The sequence below is a fragment of the Natrix helvetica genome (genome assembly GCF_964273705.1).
Source record: "Natrix helvetica genome assembly, chromosome: 4".
In the NCBI taxonomy this organism is placed as follows: domain Eukaryota; kingdom Metazoa; phylum Chordata; class Lepidosauria; order Squamata; family Natricidae; genus Natrix; species Natrix helvetica.
In genome coordinates, this window is record NC_138550.1 from 11,463,988 (window position 1) to 11,484,001 (window position 20,014).

At 45.9% G+C, this 20,014-nt stretch overlaps 1 protein-coding gene across 7 annotated transcripts in view; it reads left to right on the top strand.

Annotated features, from left to right (window-relative positions):
* FAT3 (FAT atypical cadherin 3) overlaps positions 1-20,014 on the top strand; it is a 569,348-nt gene that overhangs the window by 453,802 nt on the left and 95,532 nt on the right. For all 7 annotated transcript variants that reach the window (XR_014175185.1, XM_081950682.1, XM_081950676.1 and 4 more), the window contains 2 exons: positions 14,932-15,128; positions 17,715-17,868. Coding sequence is in view for 6 of the 7 variants with exons in the window: in XM_081950682.1 (XP_081806808.1) it covers positions 14,932-15,128; positions 17,715-17,868 (351 nt within the window). In the remaining variant the exon portion in view is untranslated. The remainder of the gene's footprint in view (positions 1-14,931; positions 15,129-17,714; positions 17,869-20,014) is intronic.

Sequence of the window (20,014 nt, forward strand, 5' to 3'; positions counted from 1 at the left end):
GAGGGCTGTAAAGCACGGTGAAGCGGTATATAAGTGTAAGTGCTATTGCTATTGCTTGCTCAGCCCCAACCTCACTGTGTGACCTTGAGTAGGTAGAGCTGATCCACCAGACTTTCAACCAAGATTTCTTCCTACAACCCTTGGAAAAGTTGAGCATTAACCCGTCCACATTGGAAATCTGTGATGAACTTCTGGTTTGTCTGTCTCGGAGTTTTCATGAACCTTTTGATGGCTAAGGGTTGAACAAAACATTTCAGGGTGAATGATGTGGAATAGTGGGCATGTCATATTTTTCAGACAGATGAGTCAAGGGCAAGACTGTTTTCCCAGGCATTTTCTTGCCTTTTTAAAAATCTGTATTAAGACATGTTCTTTTCATGTATCTTCCTTCTCCCAATCAGTAAATCATTATCATCATCTTTTAATGACCCCATAATCCCTTGCGGGGTGAAGTCTGGGCAACTGAGTGGAGATAGCAGAATGTTTTTAATGGCCTGATGCCCTTCCTGTTACCAATGCGGAGTTTTGTGCAGCCGATGTATTCTGCTGCCCAGAGAGAGAAATATCTGCCTCTACCTAGGATCGAACTCACAGCCTCCTGATTGTGAGGCGAGAGCTCCACCTCTAGGCCACCGCACCACTCCTTCTCCCAATCAGTTAATGTCTTGCCTTTCTTGGTTATTAAATTCAGCAGGGCAGTTGGAGCTTCATCGGTGGGCTCCCCCCCCCCCAAAAAAAATAGATTGGACACCAAAGGTATTTCTAAAACCTTATCTTGCTGCCTTCTTTCCACTAAGCACAATATAATCTTCATCAACAGTTCCCAAAAGTCAAGCTGTTTTCCTATCTTGTGCTACCTAAACATTTTTTGTCGCTTTTAATCCGGTAGATAACCAGGAACCTTCCAGTCCTTTGTTTTGGGTTTATCCAATTTCTTCGTAACACCGGATACAGTATTATCTTTCCCACCACCCACCACCTGCCTTTTGACATTTATTTGGGGAGGGGGGGGGAGGAAAAAGGATGGCCAGCTATTATAAATCCCTTGAGAATTTGTTGGCCTTTGCCAGTCCAGCTGAATTAATAAAAGAGGGAAAAAATGACAGGTGCCATTCAGAAAACTCTCTTCCAGTGGAACAGGATTGCGCTACAGCCTGGCCATTGTAGTGAATGGGATGGCTTCGCTTCCACGGCCCTGGGAAGAAGATAAATAGGAGTTGTCAGACTGGCGTTTCCTGTTTATTCCAAGATGTTGCTTCCAAAACACAGCAGTGCTTGTGCACCCAAAGCAAAAGGGATAATAAAGGCTGTGGGTCATACAGCTTTCCAAGACGGATGGGAGCATCCCTATCCCACCGAAACATCTGCTTGGCCTCATTAAACAGATATTGTGCCATGCCAAGCTTGAGCTAGGCGGTGCAGTTAGATGCAAACCTCCGGATGTTTGGTTTTTTTTTTTACTAGAGAGTATTGTGATTTTTTTAAAAGGCCGTTCCACGCTTGTAGCAAATGCATGAAGGTTCGTGATGGCAAAGCTGTGGCATGAATGCCACAGGTGGCACACAGAGCCCGCTCTGCAGGGACGCAAGCTGTCGCCCAGCTCAGCTCCACTCCCCCATGTGCGTGTGCCTCCTGCCAGCCAGCTGATTCTTGGGTCTCTGCCAAGCATGCCCCAGGGGGGGCTATGCAGGTGATGCACACACATGCACGGGGATGGGGGGAGCACATAGGGGTGAGGTGTGCCCCCCCCATGGCCCATTTTTGCTCCGAGGAGGCTGTAGGGAGGCCTACTAGGCCAAAAATGGGGCACGGGAGGGGTCGCACGCACATTCACAGGGGGCAGGGTGAGCGCAGGGGGTCACGTGCGCAGGGATGGGGGGAGCATGGTGAGGTGTCACACATGCAGGAGCAGGGCACATGGGGGTGTCGCCCTCACATTGCATTATGGGGGCGGGCGGCTGTGCTTTCGGCACGCGACAACAAACAGGTTCGCCATCCCTGGTATAGGTGATCCTCGGCTTACCGTCACGATGGAGCCCCAAATTTCTGTTGCTTAAGCGAGATAGTTGTTGAGCGAGCTTTGCCCCGCGTTACGACCTTTCTTGCTGCCGTTGTCAAGGGAAGCGTCACAGCTGTGAAGTTAGTAATACGGTTGTTGAGTGAACCTGGCTTCCCCCTTGACTTTGCTTGTCAGAAGGTCGCAAAAGGGGACAACTTGACCCCCGGGACACAGCAACGGTGATCAATATGATCCAGTTGGCAAACTTCCAAATTTTGACCAAGTGACCATAGGGATTCTGGAACAGTCGTAAGTGTGAAAAAACAGCCGTAATTCACTTTTTCACTGTTTCTGTTGTAACTTCAGACGGTCACTAAGTAAAGTGTTGTAAGTTGAAGACGACCTGTACCTTTCTATGAACAAACCAACCGATCAACCCTTGAGAGCAAACAATGCATGTTGCAGTAGGTTTTTGTAGTACTTTAGATCAGGGGTCTATGGACCGGCAACGATCTGCGGCATGCCAGAAACCGATCCGCACAAACAAAGCAAAGCCCCATCCGCGGGATGCTGGCAGCACACGAAACCACGCCCCCTCTTGTCCGCGTAAAAAACCTCTCTCCACGGAGCTGGTCGCTGGTTCTCAAAGTTTGGAGGGTAGCTACTTTAGATATCTGGAGCTCTCAGAGGTCCTATAGACTCTAGGGAGATTTTCATTCTGAACAAACAGGCAGAGAATTAGAATAGAACAGGGTTGGAAGGGACCTTGGAGGTCTTCTAGTCCAACCCCCTGCTTAGGCAGGAAACCCTATACCAGTGATGGCGAACCTTTTAGGCACAGAGTGCCCAAACCAGAAGGTACACCTCGGAAACCAGACAACCAGCTGGCTGAGCTGGGTCAATGGCGCCCATGCCCGCAGAGAGGGCTCACGCATGCCATAGATTCTCCATCATGGCCCTATACCGTTTCAGACAAATGGCTATCCAACATCTTCTTCAAAACTTCCAGTGTTGGGGCATTCACAACTTCTGGAGGCAAGCTGTTCCACTGATTAATTGTTCTAACTGTCAGGAAATTATTCCTTGGTTCTAAGTTGCTTCTCTCCTTGATTAGTTTCCACCCATTGCTTCTTGTCCTGCCCTCAGGTGCCTTGGAGAATAGTTTGACTCCCTTTTTTTTTGTGGCAACCCCTGAGACATTGGTACATTGTTATCATGTCACTCCTATTGATTCAAATACCAGGTTACGTTTTCCGAGCAAAATGAGAGAGAGAGTTGTTCAAAGAATCAGAAGCGGGGCGGGCGAAGAGAATGAGGAAGGTTACATTATTATTGGAATGCTTTGGAGAATGGATGGCTCATAAACAGAATTTACAACAGTATTAAATTTGGAGCTGGTCAAAGAACTCATGGTGAATGGAGGCTAGGAACATGTAACAGAGAAGGCACTTCCTTCTTGCCAGAATCTGACCCGTTATTAATCCCAGTGATGGGAACATGCTGATTTACTGATTCATTAGCATTAAGGATTCCACGGATTTTAGGAACACCTGTGAACAGAGGGAATAATTCTTTTTCTACGAAGGCAGAAGAGAATGGGAAACTTCTAATAAAATGCTGAAGAGAGTGAAAACATCCCACCCATTCCACTTATAAGCTCTCCCAAGAGCACAGTAAGCAGTTGTACCATTTTACATCTCTTGCTGGAGATGGATTTTCCACATTTTGTGCAGGGCCACCACCTTGCCTCAGAGGTAAACCTAATAAGTGTTCAGAGTACACTACGCACCGTTCTCATTAATTATCCTCCCACCTCCCTTTTAATTCAGTCGTCTACTTACTCCACTGACGAGTTCGTTAAGTAAATGGTTCATGCACGATTGTATTTACAGAACAGCCTTTTTGAGCCTCAAAAACGACAGAATGGCTTTGGCAACGAAAAACCAAACACACAAATTGATCCCAGCGGAAAGTTGTAGCCTACACAAGGTCTCCATTGTGGGGGCAAGCTTATGATCCCAATGCTCGGCCGGTAGAAAAATTCATACTTTAGAAATCCTCAAACGGCAAAAGGTTTTAAATAATGTCCGTTTCCGATCTTGGAAGTCAATATAGCGGTATGCCTATGTAATAATTTTGTAGAATTTCTATCTCAATAAGCAAAATGAAAGCACTAGGCCCATGTTCTTAGCTTTCATCCTGCTGAGCTTTTTCTAAAACAAATGCAGCTTGGTGACATTTGATATTTTAGCATTAATGTTGACTGCAGACTGCAAGGAACATCAGCAACAGACGGCTATGCATATACAAAGGCTTGGCAATGTATAAATACTTGCTCTACGGTCTCCAAATAATTTACTCAAGAGACTTGTTTGCCAGACTCATGTCAGAGAAGCCTTAAGTAGACCATGTCAAGCTCATCCATTTCAAACTGATAACATTATTTGCTGTTGTGAACCTCAGACTTATAAAAAGGAGATAAACAGAACTCTCAGCTCAGCTCAAACCAACTGCTAAATGCTATGTGACGTCATGGGAAAAGCGAGATCAACAATGAAGTTGTATTTTTGGGGTCACCTTGGTTTGATTGCGAGAAGATCTCCAAGGTCCCTTCCAACTCTGTTATTCTCCATCTGACTGGCTACTGTCAGGCTAAGGATATCATAGTTCCTTAAAATGAATGCATTATATTACCGTATTTTTCGGACTATACTTTTTTGTCTCACAAAAGGGGATGAAAATGTCTGTGCATCTTACAGACCGAATATTGCTGAAGCCCCCCCACCCCACCCGCCGGCCATATTTTGGGCTCTGCACGCCCTGTTTTCAGGCCTTCTTCAGGCCTTTTTTCAGCCAGTTTTCATGGCTTTTCTTGGCCTGTTTCCAAGGCTTTTTTCAGCCTGTTTTTTCCAAAAGAAATGGGCCGAAAAAAGCTTCAGAAACAAGCCAAAAAAGCCTCGAAAACAGACTGCAAAAAGCCTCAAAAATAGGCCGGAAAAAGCCTCGAAAATGGGCCAAGAAAAGCCTCAAAAAGGGGCAAAAAAAGGCCGCAAAAATGGGCCCCAAAAGCCTCAAAAGTGGACCGAAAAAAGCCCCCAAAACGGGCCAAAAAAGCCTCGAAAATGGGCCAAGAAAAGCCTCAAAAATGGACCCAAAGAGCCTCAAAAATGGACCGAAAAAAGCCCCCAAAATGGGCCAAAAAGCCTCAGAAATGGGTAGAAAAAAGCCGCCCCCAAAAGGGCCAAAAATGAGGCCAAAATGCTTTTTGTTGTTGTTGTTGTTTTCCTCTTCTAAATTTAGCTTCGTCTTATAGTCAGGTGTGTCTTATAATCTGAAAAAATACGGTAATTCATCAACCTGGGTCTAGATATTATTTCTCTGATCACAGCCACTCTCTGAAAATAATTCTCGCAGCATCCTTCGGCCCAAAAACACTTGCCCTGATATTTTTTGCCAATTTTCTCCACTGCTCCTAAAAGGGGGCAGGAAAAACAACAACAACAGATCTAATTCTGCAGATAGAGATTGGGTAAGTGGCGAGAGAGAATTCTTTTCTGGGCAACAAGACTTTATAATGCTCCAAAGTAAGTTCTCCTTTCCCTGCTACCAAGAAAAATAAAGCCTCCCCCCCCCCCCCCCCAGTATGTCGGTCTGAGTGGGTTGGAAAGCAGCAAGGCGATGAGGTGAATCCCGTTATCAAGCTGAGAGCCAGATTTTAAATGGCAAGAAAAAGGTTAAGTCCCCTGCTCGTCTGTGCTTGTACATGCAGATCTCTCTGGCAGAAACAACAGAGCCATGCTGTGAGCTCTTTGGATAATGCACTTCTTTCCCAAAGCGTTCTTAATTCTGTGCAATTTGCTTGTGCCGGGGTTACATCCGCGGAGGAAGAAGTACACCTTTGGGATGAGCTCAAGACGACGGCCCTGTTTTCGCAAAAAGGAACCGTGCAGCCACCCCAGATAGCAAATGCGTTAAGCGTGACATTCCTTGTTTCTCTCTCTCTCTCTCTGTCTCTCTTTTGCCTGCCGTTCTGTGACTGTCCTTACATCTAGGCTTAGAATCAATTGTTCCCTGGCAGTGAGAGAACTTTGGAAGCCTGAAAAGATCTCACTTTCTCACACTGACCTAAGGTTCTCCTTTTTTGGCGGGGGACAGACAAAAATAAACCTGAATGAATCAATTCCTTTGAGGAAGGCAGCAGTGGGCCAATCCAGTGCTTCACAATCATGAAAACTTTCCATGCAGGAGAAAAAAAACCCCCAAAATGTATGATACAATGCAATAAAATAGCAGAATTGGAATGGACCTTGGAGGTCTTCTAGTCCAACCCCCTGCCTAGGCAGGAAACCCTATATCGTTTCAGACAAATGGCTATCCAACATCTTCTTAAAGACTTCCAGTGTTGGGGCATTCACAACTTCTGTTCCACTGATTAATTGTTCTAACTATCAGGAAATTTCTCCTTAGGTCTAAGTTGCTTCTCTCCTTGATTAGTTTCCACCCATTGCTTCTTGTTCTACCCTCAGGTGCTTTGGAGAGTAGCTTGACTCCCTCTTCTTTGTGGCAACCCCTGAGTTATTGGTAGACTGCTATCATGTCTCCCCTGGTCCTTCTTTTCATTAAACTAGACATACCCAGGTCCTGCAACCGTTCTTCATATGTTTTAGTCTCTATGATGTAAAGATGATCACCAAGAGATAGCAGTGAGCGTCATAATGGCAAGGAGGAAAGACCAGCATTTTGTTAATCTATTAACTGTAGGAACTCTCAGCAAGTTTTATAGCAGATTTTCAAAACTGCAGTATTTTGACCTTTTAAACTTTCTGTGTGTGGTTTATTCCTGTGTTTTGAAGAGTTTATATTTCTTGGGGGTTTGCACATTCCTTTTATCTAGTTGAACATGTCTAACTTTTGTAAGATGGACTGATTTGGGGTAGATGCTATTCAGACTTGACGTAAACAAAAACGAGAGATTTGAGAGGTTATAATGCCAATTGTTTAAGCTTTAAAGCCTTTGAAAAAGTCAGATTTTTTAAAAGTAGTCCTTGTATGTTGTAATGTAAGCAGAATGTAAGAAGAAAATCGCCAGTTGATTTTTTTTTTAAAGTAAAATATGTTAATATTTGCAGCCGGGATTCTTCTATTTTAAAAAATGATTAATTAGAATGCTTTTAAGACACCTGTGCTGCTTATTATGTTAGCAGAAAAGTTAATTAATCACCAGAGAACTGGATTTGCAAGCAAGCATATATAGGGGAAATAAAAGATCCAAGTCATAGATTGCCATGCACACACACAAACATACATAACACAATCACGCACAGTTCTTTTAACCTTAAAAAAAAATTAAGCCACATTCCCCAAACAGGTGATTCCTTGGAACAACATTTCCCAAACCATTATATTCCAGATGTATTGAACCAGTAACTCCCATAATTAACTACATAACATAGACAATCTTGAATTCTACTTGTGATTTATTTACGGGCACAGCACCGAGACAGCCTTGGTCGCGTTGGTCGATGATCTCTGGAGGGCCAGAGATAGGGGTTGCTCCTCTATCCTGGTCCTATTAGACCTCTCGGCGGCTTTTGATACCATCGACCATGGTATCCTATTGCGCCGGTTGGAGGGGATGGGAGTCGGAGGCACCGTTTTGCGGTGGTTCGGCTCCTACCTCTCCGACCGGAAGCAATGTGTGTTGACAGGGGGACAGAGGTCGTCCCTGAGGCCACTCACTTGTGGGGTGCCACAGGGGTCGGTCCTCTCGCCTCTCCTGTTCAACGCATATGTGAAGCCGCTGGGTGAGATCATCCGTGGTTTTGGGGTTGAGTACCATCTCTACGCTGATGATACTCAGCTGTATATTTCAACCCCAAACCACCCCAACGAGGCTGTCGAAGTGATGTCCCGGTGTTTGGAAGCCGTCGGGGTCTGGATGGGGGACAACAGACTCAGACTCAACCCCTCCAAGACCGAGTGGCTGTGGTTGCCGGCACCTCGGTTCAGCCAGCTGACTCCATCGCTGGCCATAGGGGGCGAACAGTTGCCCCCTGTGGAGCGGGCGCGCAATTTGGGTGTCCTCCTTGATGCCCGGCTGTCAATGGAGGACCATGTGGCAGCCGTGGCAAGGGGGGCATTCCACCAGGTTCGCCTGGTGCGCCAATTGCGCCCCCTACTGGACCGGAGTGCCCTGCGCACGGTCACTCATGCGCTGGTGACGTCTCGCCTGGACTACTGCAATGCCCTCTACATGGGGCTTCCCTTGGGACGCATCCGGAGACTGCAGCTAGTTCAGAACGCAGCCGCGCGGGTTATTATGGGAAGTACCCGTTACTCCCACGTAACACCTCTCCTGCGCCAGCTGCACTGGCTACCTGTGGCCTTTCGGGTGCGTTTCAAGGTATTGATCACCATCTTTAAAGCGCTCCATGGCAGAGGACCTAGTTATCTGCAGGATCGCATCCTACCACACACGTCCCTGCGACCTATCCGCTCACACAGGGAGGGGCTCCTCCTGGTGCCGTCTGCTAGGCAATGCCAGCGGGCGACACCTAGGAGTAGATCCTTCTCTGTGATGGGCCCAACCCTCTGGAATGACCTCCCCCCAGACATTCGAACTACCACCGACCTCCGTTCCTTCCGGCAAAAGTTAAAGACTCACCTATTTCAATCAGCTGGCCTGGCACTTTCTTAGTTTTACCTCCCGGGATTCATTTATTTTAATTGGGTTTGGGGTTTTAATAGGCTTTTAACGTATTATATTTATTATTCTATTACAGTCTCACAACCTCCTTCACCTACGTATTTAATTATTTAACTGTTTATGTATGTATTTTACAACGTATTTTAGTGACTGTACACCGCCCCGAGTCCTCTCCGGGAGAGGGGGCGGTCTATAAGTGTGAATAATAATAATAATAATAACATTATGGCATGCAAAAGCCAGATTTGAGGCCATCATTGTGGTCAAAGGTCAGGAGTGGTGCGGTGGCCTGGAGGTGGAGCTCTCGTCTGACAATCAGGAGGCTGTGAGTTCAATCCTAGGTAGAGGCAGATATTTCTCTCTCTGGGCACAATGAGAATATATCTGCTGAACAAAACTCCGCATTGGCGACAGGAAGGGCATCTGGTTATTCAGCACTCTGCTTGCTCCATTCAGTTGCCTAGACTACACCCCGATGCAAGGGATTATGGGGTCGTTAAAAGAAGATGATTGTGGTCAAAGGTCCAAGTAGAAGGTCGCACAAGTTCTCTTTGAGATGCCTTATAGTAAAGTGAAAGCAAAACACCTCCATTGACAATGTGTATAGTATGTTGCAGACAGGGAAACGTAACTGTGGGGTCCTTGGTGTCCCCAGAGATTGATGGTTTTCTTACAGACGTTTTATTACCAAACTAGGTAACATCATCGGTGCTAAGAGAGAATGGGATTTGTCCTTATTTTTATATGCTGCATTTTTCGGAGTATAACACGCACCAAGATTTTGAACAGGCAATTTTTTAAAAAAAAGTTTTTGCACTCTGCAGACCCAAAAGCGGCCCGTTTTTCACGAAAACACTATTTTTTTTGTCCAAAATAGGACATGCGTAGTCTTTAAGAGGCTTATAGAGTGTTCCTGAGGGACCGGGGGGACAAAAACGAGCAAAAAACATCCCATTTTTCGCTCATTTCTGCCCTCCCCAGCCCCCAGGAGCGCTGTGGAAGCTCCCCGGCTGATTGTTGGAGCTACCGGTTCGCTCGAACCGGCTGAATCCCACCCCTGCTCGTAGGGTAATGTCACTTTTAACATCGTCCCAAAGGTGGGGTTTTTTTTTCCCAAAGGCAACTGGACTTCCTTGGTATTGTTTTGTTTTCCTTTGAAAACATTTCGCTTCCTATCCAAGAAGATTCTTCAGTTCAGAGAAGAACTTCTCCGAAAGCGAAACATTTTCAAAAGGGAAGAACCCGAATGGGACAACTTGCCGCAGCACAATTTAACAATTCAATTGTTTAAAATAAAATTTAAAAATTATGTAAATTTTTGACATTTACATTTCATTCTGTCCTTCCGTTTGCATCCCTTTGTTAATGATTCTGTTCCACTATTTCTTTGATATTAGTGCAGGGGTTGACAGCCTGTGGCTCTGGAGCCGCATGTGGCTCTTTCATCCCTCTGCTGTGGCTCCCTGCGCCAGTCGGCTCCACAATTGATAGGGCTTTCGGTTAGGACAGGTAGAGGAAAAAGGATGCTGTGCTAGGAGGAGACTCTATGGTGGGGGGGGGGGGGGGGGGGAGAACTGGACTTCCGGTCGGCAGAGGAAAAAGGATGCCATGCTAGGAGGAGACTCTATAGTGGGGGGGAACTGGACTTCCGGTCAGCAAAGGAAAAAGGATGTCATGCTAGGAGGAGACTCTATGGTGGGGACTTCCGATTGGCTCCAGAATTGAACAGGTGGTTTCTGGTTAGGATCTTTGTGGCTCTTCGAGTGTTTAAGATTGCTGACCTCTGTATTAGTGTAGCTCATGTCCCATAACAAATTGTTCCACAGTGAGTTGGCCACAGCAAGTGGCTCCGCGATGAATGGGCTGTGGCAGGTTGGCCATGGGGAATTGCTCGATTCTCACCAGTTCAAGGTTGACTCAAGCCTTCCATCTAGGTCAATAAAATGAGGACCCAGATTTTGGGGGCAATATGCTGACTCTGCAAACCCCTTAGAGAGGTCTGTGAAGCAATATATAACTCCTAAGTGCTATTGGTATTGCTATAATAAATAACAAAACCATAGTTTACTCGGATAGCTAAAAATGCAATGGAAAAAGGGGGCTATGATTAAATATCAAGACCACCAAATTAATGACAGCAAGTATAAAAACTAGCTTTAAAATTGACAACAAAAATAGGAAAGGAAAAACTATCTGCCCATTAGACACACACACACAAACACACACCCCAAGAAAATCCAGTTGCCTTTTGAAAAAGGGACATTTTGGACAATCATGACCGGATAATTGAGAATCTCTATAGACTTTTAACATCAAGGCATAAATAAACACTGGGAATTTTAAGGAACATGGATCAAAACCATTATTCCCTGCTTTTTACTATTTGTATACACCAATATTTGAAATGGCTCTATTTCCCTTGTAGAAGACGGGGAAGACAAGCGCTCCAACTTGATTTTTGCACCATGCAATTTAATGATGTGGAAAAAGTAATATCCCTGTGTTCAGAGTCACACTTCTAGAGTAATAGCGAGCTGATTAGTTTCATCCTTTCTCTTCCTCGCTGGCTTTTTCCTCTTGTATAAATTTACTTTAATTGCTGGCCTTATCTTGAAACGGCTCTTTAAACGACCTCTTGTTAGGTCTACTTAAAGATCCTGTCTCTTTGTGCGTTTGGCAGGCTCTGGAAATCGGCACTCAACTCAACACACGTACACACCCCCAAACAAGCATTGTAACGAATACAGAAACAATGCCAGTGGTATGGGGGGGGGGGGAGAGAAGAGACCTCCATTAACACATCCTGCTGCACTTTCTTGATTGCATAATCAGCAGCTAATGAAATTGTCCTAGTAACCGGAATGAGGGGGTTGAAGCACGTCCCCTTGAGACTGAAGTGGGAAGAGAATTGTGCCGCGTGAAGCCTATTGATTGTTCACCGTTTGAATCTGATTACCCTCAAGAGGAGCAAAACAGGGATCCCGTCTCCCAACTTGGCTCACGGGGTTGTCGTTTGCATACCGTGTCTCCCCCGAAAATATAACCTACTCCGAAAGTAAGTCCTGGCTTGATTTTTACAACTGTGCCCAATATAAGCACTACCCCCAGTGGTGGGATTCAATTTTTTTTACTACCAGTACTGTGGCCATGGTTTGGTGGGCGTGGTGTGGCTTGGTGGGCATGGCAGGGGAAGGATACTGTAAAATCTCCACTCCCATCCCACTCCAGGGGAAGGATACTCTATTCCTACTCCACTTCAGGGGAAGGATACTGTAAAATCCCCATTCCCTCTCCACTCCAGGGGAAGGATACTGTAAAATCCCCATTCCCTCTCCACTCCAGGGGAAGGATACTGTAAAATCCCCATTCCCTCTCCACTCCAGGGGAAGGATACTGTAAAATCCCCATTCCCTCTCCACTCCAGGGGAAGGATACTGTAAAATCCCCATTCCCTCTCCACTCCAGGGGAAGGATACTGTAAAATCCCCATTCCCTCTCCACTCCAGGGGAAGGATACTGTAAAATCCCCATTCCCTCTCCACTCCAGGGGAAGGATACTGTAAAATCTCCATTCCCTCCCCACTCCAGGGGAAGGATACTGCAAAATCTCCATTCCCACCCCACTCCAGGGGAAGGATACTGCAAAATCTCCATTCCCTCCCCACTCCAGGGGAAGGATACTGCAAAATCTCCATTCCCTCCCCACTCCGGGGGAAGGATACTGTAAAATCTCCATTCCCTCCCCACTCCGGGGGAAGGATACTGTAAAATCTCCATTCCCTCTCCACTCCAGGGGAAGGATACTGTAAAATCTCCATTCCCTCCCCACTCCAGGGGAAGGATACTGTAAAATCTCCATTCCCTCTCCACTCCAGGGGAAGGATACTGTAAAATCTCCATTCCCACTCCTCTCCAGGGGAAGGATGCTGTAAACTCTCCAATCCCTCCCCACTCCAGGGGAAGGATACTGCAAACTCTCCATTCCCTCCCCACTCCAGGGGAAGGTTACTCCAAAATCTCCCTTCCCTTCCCACTCCAGGGGAAGGTTGCTGCAAAATCTCCCTTCCCTCCCCACTCCGGGGGAAGGATACTGCAAGATCCCCATTCCCTTCCCACTCCAGGGGAAGGATACTATAAAATCTCCATTCCTTTCCCACTCCAGGGGAAGGATACTATACTCCGCTACCAGTTCACCAGAACCTCCTGAATACCACCTCTGCCACCCCTCAAACAAGCCCTAATTAAGATCCCGCCCACTCCAGGGTGCACGGGTAAAAATTAAGCTAGGGTAGGGATGGGCAGGTGGAGCTGCCCTACTACTTACCTTCAGACAGTTGCAGCCAGGCCTCGCACACCCCGACACCACCTGCCTTGCTGGTCCATTTTTTCTGCAGCCAGGTAAGATTTCCTGTAAGCAATAACAGAGCTCTGGATCAATTATTGGCTGCAAAGGCCTTCAGGAAAGACTTGCCGGATGAAGAAATTCCTGAAGGCTCCTGACAGTGAAAAGGAGGTCGGGGGCCAACGCGCCCCAGTGAGATGAGTCAGTGGACAACATTCTTTTCCCCACCCCCAAAAATAAGACCTGGTGCCTTTTTTGGTGGTAAAGAGCAGAGTTGAAATCCTCTCTGAAACAGCTGGAAAAAGTACGTGTGGGTCGGAGGGAGGGGGAGGAATTCAAACTTCATCCTCCTGGTGTGGGGCTTTGGGCAAAGGCTGGAGGGAAGGGTTAGGGTTTGATTGCAGGCAGAGCCACGTTGCCTTTTCAAACCTGTAATCAGTGAAGCTGGGCTGGATCCTTCCGGGGCTGGGGGAAAGTGTGTGTAGTGCAATCCAACTTCTGTGTGTGTGTGTGTGTGTGTGTGTGTGCGTGTGTGTGTGTGTTTGAGAGGGGGGAGGGAGGGAGAGAGGGAGGAAGGAGGGGATGGAAAAAGAAAGAAGGAATCTTCTTTCGCAAAGGAGAAAAACAAATGCTGTCGCTTTAAATCGGAACTGAGCATGCCTGGCTGTGGAATTCTGGGAGTTGAAGTCCACAAGTCTAAAAAAATTTGAAACCCACCACTGGGTCAGTGCCTCACCAGCCATAAACCTCATCGCATGTCACTGGGTTAGGGTAAGGTCATTGTGGCATGTTGTCTTTGCCGGCTATGGAAACGTTCTTCAAAATTGTGATGGAGAAGGAGCTTGAGAAGCATCAGGAAGATGGCCTGTGAGAAGAGAACAACGCTCTTACTTCTTTAGTAGTTCCAATAGAAGAGAATATCTGCAGCTCAGAGTTGGAACTGTGGAATCCTTGGTGCTCTCTTTGCTTGGTTGCTTCCTGGCAGACGTTTCATTACCAAACTAGGTAACATCATCAGGAGCTGAGGCAAGTAACATACATGCAGTGCTGGGGCCTTGCATCTGGGTCTTTTTTATTTCTTTTTATTGTACAGTTTTCTTGGTTACGTATAGGATTTCTATATTCACAGTAACAGTAATACCGTCTGGGTGCAATCTCTACATTCTCTATTGAATACCGATAATACATCTTATACACACAGTAGTTGTAACTATTACTCTCAATACCTGTTCATCTTCACTTACCCTTATTAAGAATTTTACATTGTTTGATTAGGCCCTCTGTTTAATTTTATCTATAATCCATTAATAATATCAAACATCTATAAACATCAAGTGGACAACACATTGATAGCCAATTAACCTCCAAATAATCATAAGGCTTAGTTATTTTAATTACTCGATGTTCATTATTCTAGTAGGCATCTTTGTTTACATATCCAGATTTCTAAATTCTGCTGCTATTCTCTACCCGTTAATAGAATAGTTCCCAAATCAAAACAGTGATCTCCCCATTTCTAATGTCTATCTTTATACTAATTCTTAATGGCATAGCAGCTGGGTCTTTAGTTGCTAAGCCATCACGTCCCCATGCCTTAAATATGGCAGTTCTTAAAAATGTTTCAATTTTTTTTTCAAATCTGATTTTTAATTTTCAACCACCTTCTCACCTGCCCTTCCTTTCCCCAACATACTTTTTAAACTACTACTTCTGCTCTTGTTTTTCTCTATTCTCTTGTTACAGTTCCCTCGTGACAGATGAACTAACATGGATCAGTATTAACTCTTCGGCTTCAGCAGAGGTCGTTGCGAGAAACCTTTAGGACTTCTTAATATCCTGCCTGAAGCAACATATTTTTGTGTTTTTTTTCTGCTTTTGCCACAGGAGGAAACCCCAAAGGGAAGTTTGCCCTTGGCCTGGTTCAGAATGAATGGAAGGTGTATGTCAAGAGGCCTCTGGATCGAGAAGAACAGGATGTCTACCTGCTGAATATTACAGCCACTGATGGACTGTTCGTCACACAGAGTGCGGTGGAAGTGACAGTCACCGATGTTAATGACAACAGCCCAGTCTGCGATCAGGTTAGTTGTCAGCTTTTTCAATGGATGGAAATTAAGGTTAGATCAGATAAACAGATAGATAAAACTGAGGAATTTGTTTTTTGAACATCTTACGCATTACGTTTCCAATGCCAACTATCAGTACGATCTAAAAATGGATAATGAATGGAGGCGCTGGCATGGAGCAGCACTTCCAAACCGATTGTTGCATACATGGCATAGCAATAGCACTTAGACTTATATACCGCTTCACGGTGCTTTACAGCCCCCTCTAAGCGGTTTACAGAGCCAACCTTGAGCCAGTGAGAATCGAACTGCTGGCAGCAGGCAGTCAGCAGAAGTAGCCTGCAGTACTGCAGTCTAACCACTGTGCCATCACGGCTCTCAGGAAGCATAGGAAAGATAAGGAGTGAGGTAGCAGTGAAGAATGAAGACTGATAGTACAGAAAGCAATAGCACTTAGACTTATATACCACTTCATGGTGCTTTACAGCCCTCTCTAAGCAGTTTACAGAATCAGCCTATTGCTCTCCAACAATCTGAGTCCTCATTTTACCGACCTCGGAAGGATGGAAGGCTGAGTCCACCTTGAGCCGGTCAGGATCGATCCCCCGGCAGTGGGCAGAGTACGCCTGCAATACTTCATTCTAACTACTGTACCGCCATGGCTCTTCTTCTCTTTCAAAAGAGATAAAAACCAAAGAAAATTCTGGAGGCCAATGTATTGACCCAGATTGTTGGGGGCAATAGAGAGAGGAAGATCTGTTGGAACTTCAGAGAATCATTTAATGACCTGTTAAAAGTCAAGAGCTATCTGTACCACTTGTATCAAAAGCAGTAAAGTGCCATCCCCTTAACTGGGCTTCAACCCCTCTTATTTTGCTTTATCTCTCACCCCTTCACATCCGAATCAATCTTCTCATCTTCAGATCAAGAGTACTAAACGCTCCAAAGGAGGAGACCACACTTGTACACCATCCCTACCATAAATTACATCAAAGGTGTGGACAGGCATTCTGCCAGGGTAATGATGATTTAAAGGTGACCAGCCAATGTAAACTGATGCAGCTGTAAAGCTGATGAAATATAAGGCTGATGCAATGAAAATGAATCAGCATTGGTATAGCCAGTTTAAGACTACGTAGGGGGTCCACACAAGACTTTACCACTTTAAGAGGTGTTTATATAAGCCAGCCAGGAGAGAGGGCGTATCTCTCTCTCTCTCTCTCCATGTATCTCCCTCTCCTTGTGTCTGGTATCCATTGCTAAGTTCACAGTGCAGAGTTAAGAAGAAGAGTGATTGCTTGCCAGGTATATTTCTGTATATGTCTTGTATATAAACCATTGTTAAATGTCTTTGTCACCGTGTGCTGTGTTTTGCTCCTGGAGTGTCTCCTAAATAGTAGTCGCGCTGCAAACACTCTTGACACATACCTTCGTATGGTTGTCTACATCAGGGGTTCTCAACCCCCGAGGCACAGTCCACTACTGGGCCTTGAGCCATTCAGAAATGGACTGCGGAAGTGGGGGACCACAGGTACGCATGCATTCCCACTTGTTCAAGCAGCAGGAGAGCATGTGTGCGCTTACACCATTTGCACAATCAGACACATGCTTGCCCATTGCTTGTGCAGAACCCCCTCCCCCGAGCCGGTCCACAAACCTAGAAAAGGTGGGGAACTGTAGTCCACAATCCAGGCCTTTCCATACGGTTGGATCTTTCCGTTTGAGCATGCTGAGAATGTGAGAATGCCGAGCCTTTATTTTCTACTGAATATGCAAAGCTTTGGAAATGAGTGATGCGGTGGCCTCAAAGTGAAGCTCTCACCTCACAATCAGGAGGCTGCAAGTTCAATCCTAGGTAGAGGTTGATATTTCTCTCTCTGGGCACAATGAGAATATATATCTGCTGATTATAACTCTACATTGGCGACAGGAAGGGCATCCGGCCAGTATATGCTCAGCTCCAGTCAGCTGCCCAGACTCCACCCTGCAAGGGATTATTAAAAGAAGATGATGCAAAGCTTAAGAAATGAAAGCAAGCAAGACCATCATGGATATTGTTCCAATATCTCAGAGGTTGCCACAAAGAAGAGGGAGTCAAACTATTCTCCAAAGCACCTGAGGGTAAACAAGAAGCAATGGGTGGAAACTAATCAAGGAGAGAAGCAACTTAGAACTGAGGAGAAATTTCCTGACAGTGAGAACAATTAATCAGTGGAACAGCTTGCCTCCAGAAGTTGTGAATGCCCCAACACTGGAAGTCTTTAAGAAGATGTTGGATAGCTATTTGTCTGAAACGGTATAGGGTTTCCTGCCTAGGCAGGGGGTTGGACTAGAAGACCTCCAAGGTCCCTTCCAACTCTACTATTGTATTGTATTGTATTGTATTGTATTGTATTGATTCCATTGTCCAAGATTTGGAGAAGACAAGAGGCCTCCTGCGTTGTTCATTCTTTCATAAATGTTACTCGGTTTTTTAATAATAAAAAGCTGTTATTAATATTTCGCCACCAACATGGTAAATTGAGAACGTTGGAATGTTTGAATTGACTATCATTTGTCAGTCTAAGTTGGAATAACTTCTCTTTTTCCCCCCCTCTTAAGGTTACATATATGGCAATATTTCCTGAGGACATTCCTCCCAACAAAATCATCCTTAAAATGGGTGCACAAGATGTAGACATTGGATCCAATGGTGAAATTCGCTATTCTTTATACGGCTCAGGAAACGGCAAGTTTCTTTTGGATCCTGAAAACGGTAAGGCGATGATGAATTTTTACACGGATGATTTCTCTGTTTGATTACTGCTGAAATTACAGCTACTTAGGAAGCCTGCCGATTTCTCTCCCTCGGCCCCTAGGTGCCTCCTTCCCATTCCTGCCAAAATATGCTGGCTGCTCCCAACATTTTATTTATTTAGAAGTTACCCTGGTAGTTCTAAAAATAGATCTCGCCGAGGAGACCAGCATTTGTCCAACAGAACAGAGTAGAGTAGTGTAGATTAGAATAGAACATAGAACAGCGATGGCAAACCTTTTTTGGCTCATGTGCCATAAGTGGGGGGAGCGCAGGGGGGTAGTGTGCGGGTGTGCCGCACCCGTAATGCAATGTGCGACCCTCCAGTGCGCATGCACGCACTACCGGCGCGACCCCTCATTTTTTGCATGCTTTTCTTGCCCTCCCCAGGCTCCAGAGGCTTTATAGGAGCTTGGGGAGGGCAAAAACAGCCCCCTGCCCCCCAGAAGTCCTCCGGAGGCTTCAGGGACCTTCAGGACACTTCCCTGAAGCCTCCGGAGCAGTCAGAATGAACCTCCGAGCAAACCGGACTTCTGGTTTGCTCGGAGAGTCATTTTGAGCGCTCCGAAGCCTTGAGTGACCTGCATGACGCTTCCCTGAAGCCTCCGGAGCAGTCAAAACGACCTTCCGAGCAAACTGGAAGTCCGTTCCCGAATTTCTGGTTTGCCCGTAGGGCTGGTTTCTTGCGCTCCGGAAGCTTCAGGGAAGCTCATGAAGCCTCCGGAGGGCCTCGGGGTGGGAGGAGGCTCTTTTCGCTCTCCCCAGGCTCCTAAAAAGGCTCTGGAGCCTGGGGAGGGCGAAAAATGGCTTTAAAAAACAGTGAACATGCGCGCTGGCCAGCTGACAGGACAGTGCCTCGCGTGCCCTGACAAATGGTGCCATAGGTTCGCCATCACTGACATAGAATAACAGAGTTGGAAGGGAACTTGGAGTCCAATCCCCTTCTCAAGCAAGAGACATTTAGACAAAATGGCTGTCCAGTCAAATGTTGAAAGTCTCCAGTGATGGAGTACCTGTAACTCTTCTGACCTAGGCTTCCCCAGCAGCACAAAGCCGAGTCTTCATCCCGATAAAACCCTTTTATGTAATTTACAGTGAATTCCTCTCCAGCAAAGTCCCGTCCCACAGTCTTTGAAGATAGTTCACAATTACCGACCTTTATTAGCCTTGGAGAGTGGCCAGGCCGATATCTTTCAGAGGCCGCAATACTTGGCAAGAATGCAGGAATGAACTAATTGTCTCCTGCGAACTCCACTCCCCTTTCACTCCTCTTCTATTCCCTATGGGAAGGGCCATTCACAGTCCACCTGTGGCCTTACTCCCAAGTCAACCCTTGTTCTTTAGCTGTTCCCCTTGCCTGGCAACTCTGCGCATGTGCACACTGGGAACAGGCTCCAGCTGTTCGGCTGCCTCACTGATATCAGACTCCGAAGGCAGCTGATAACTGTCAGACGGCCCTGGCCCCCTCTCTGCCTCCGACAAAGAGCCTTCTCCAGACTCCAGGACTGGCCCATGTTCCTCCCCACCTTCCTCACTGTCCAAATCTGCTGCCAGCTCTGCTGGAGAAGCCACAACACTAACTTCTGAATACAATCCATTCCATGGGTTGATTGTTTTCACTGTTAGGAAATTTCTCCTTAGTTCTAGGTTGCTTCTCTCCTTGTTTAGTTTACATCCATTGCTTCTTGCCTTGCCTTCTGAGCTATGGAAAATAGTTTGACACACACACAGCCCTCAAACTATTTAGAAATGGAATGGAGGGCAGGGGAGGGGAGGTATCAGAACACTTCTCTTCATTTGGCCAAAGTGTGTGATTCGACACACAAAGAATTTGTCTCCGGTGCAGAAACTCTCAGATGCTTCTTAAGATGAACCTTTCCCTTCCCTATAGAATGGAATGGAATAGAATGGAATAGAATAGAATAGAATTCTTTATAGGCCAAGTGTGATTGGACACAAAAGGAATTTGTCTTTGGTGCATATGCTCTCACTGTACATAAAAGAAAAGATACATTCGTCACAAATCACAAGATACAATATTTAGTGATAGTCATAGTATGGTAAATAAGCAATCAAATCACACTAGGAGACAATCAATATAAATTGT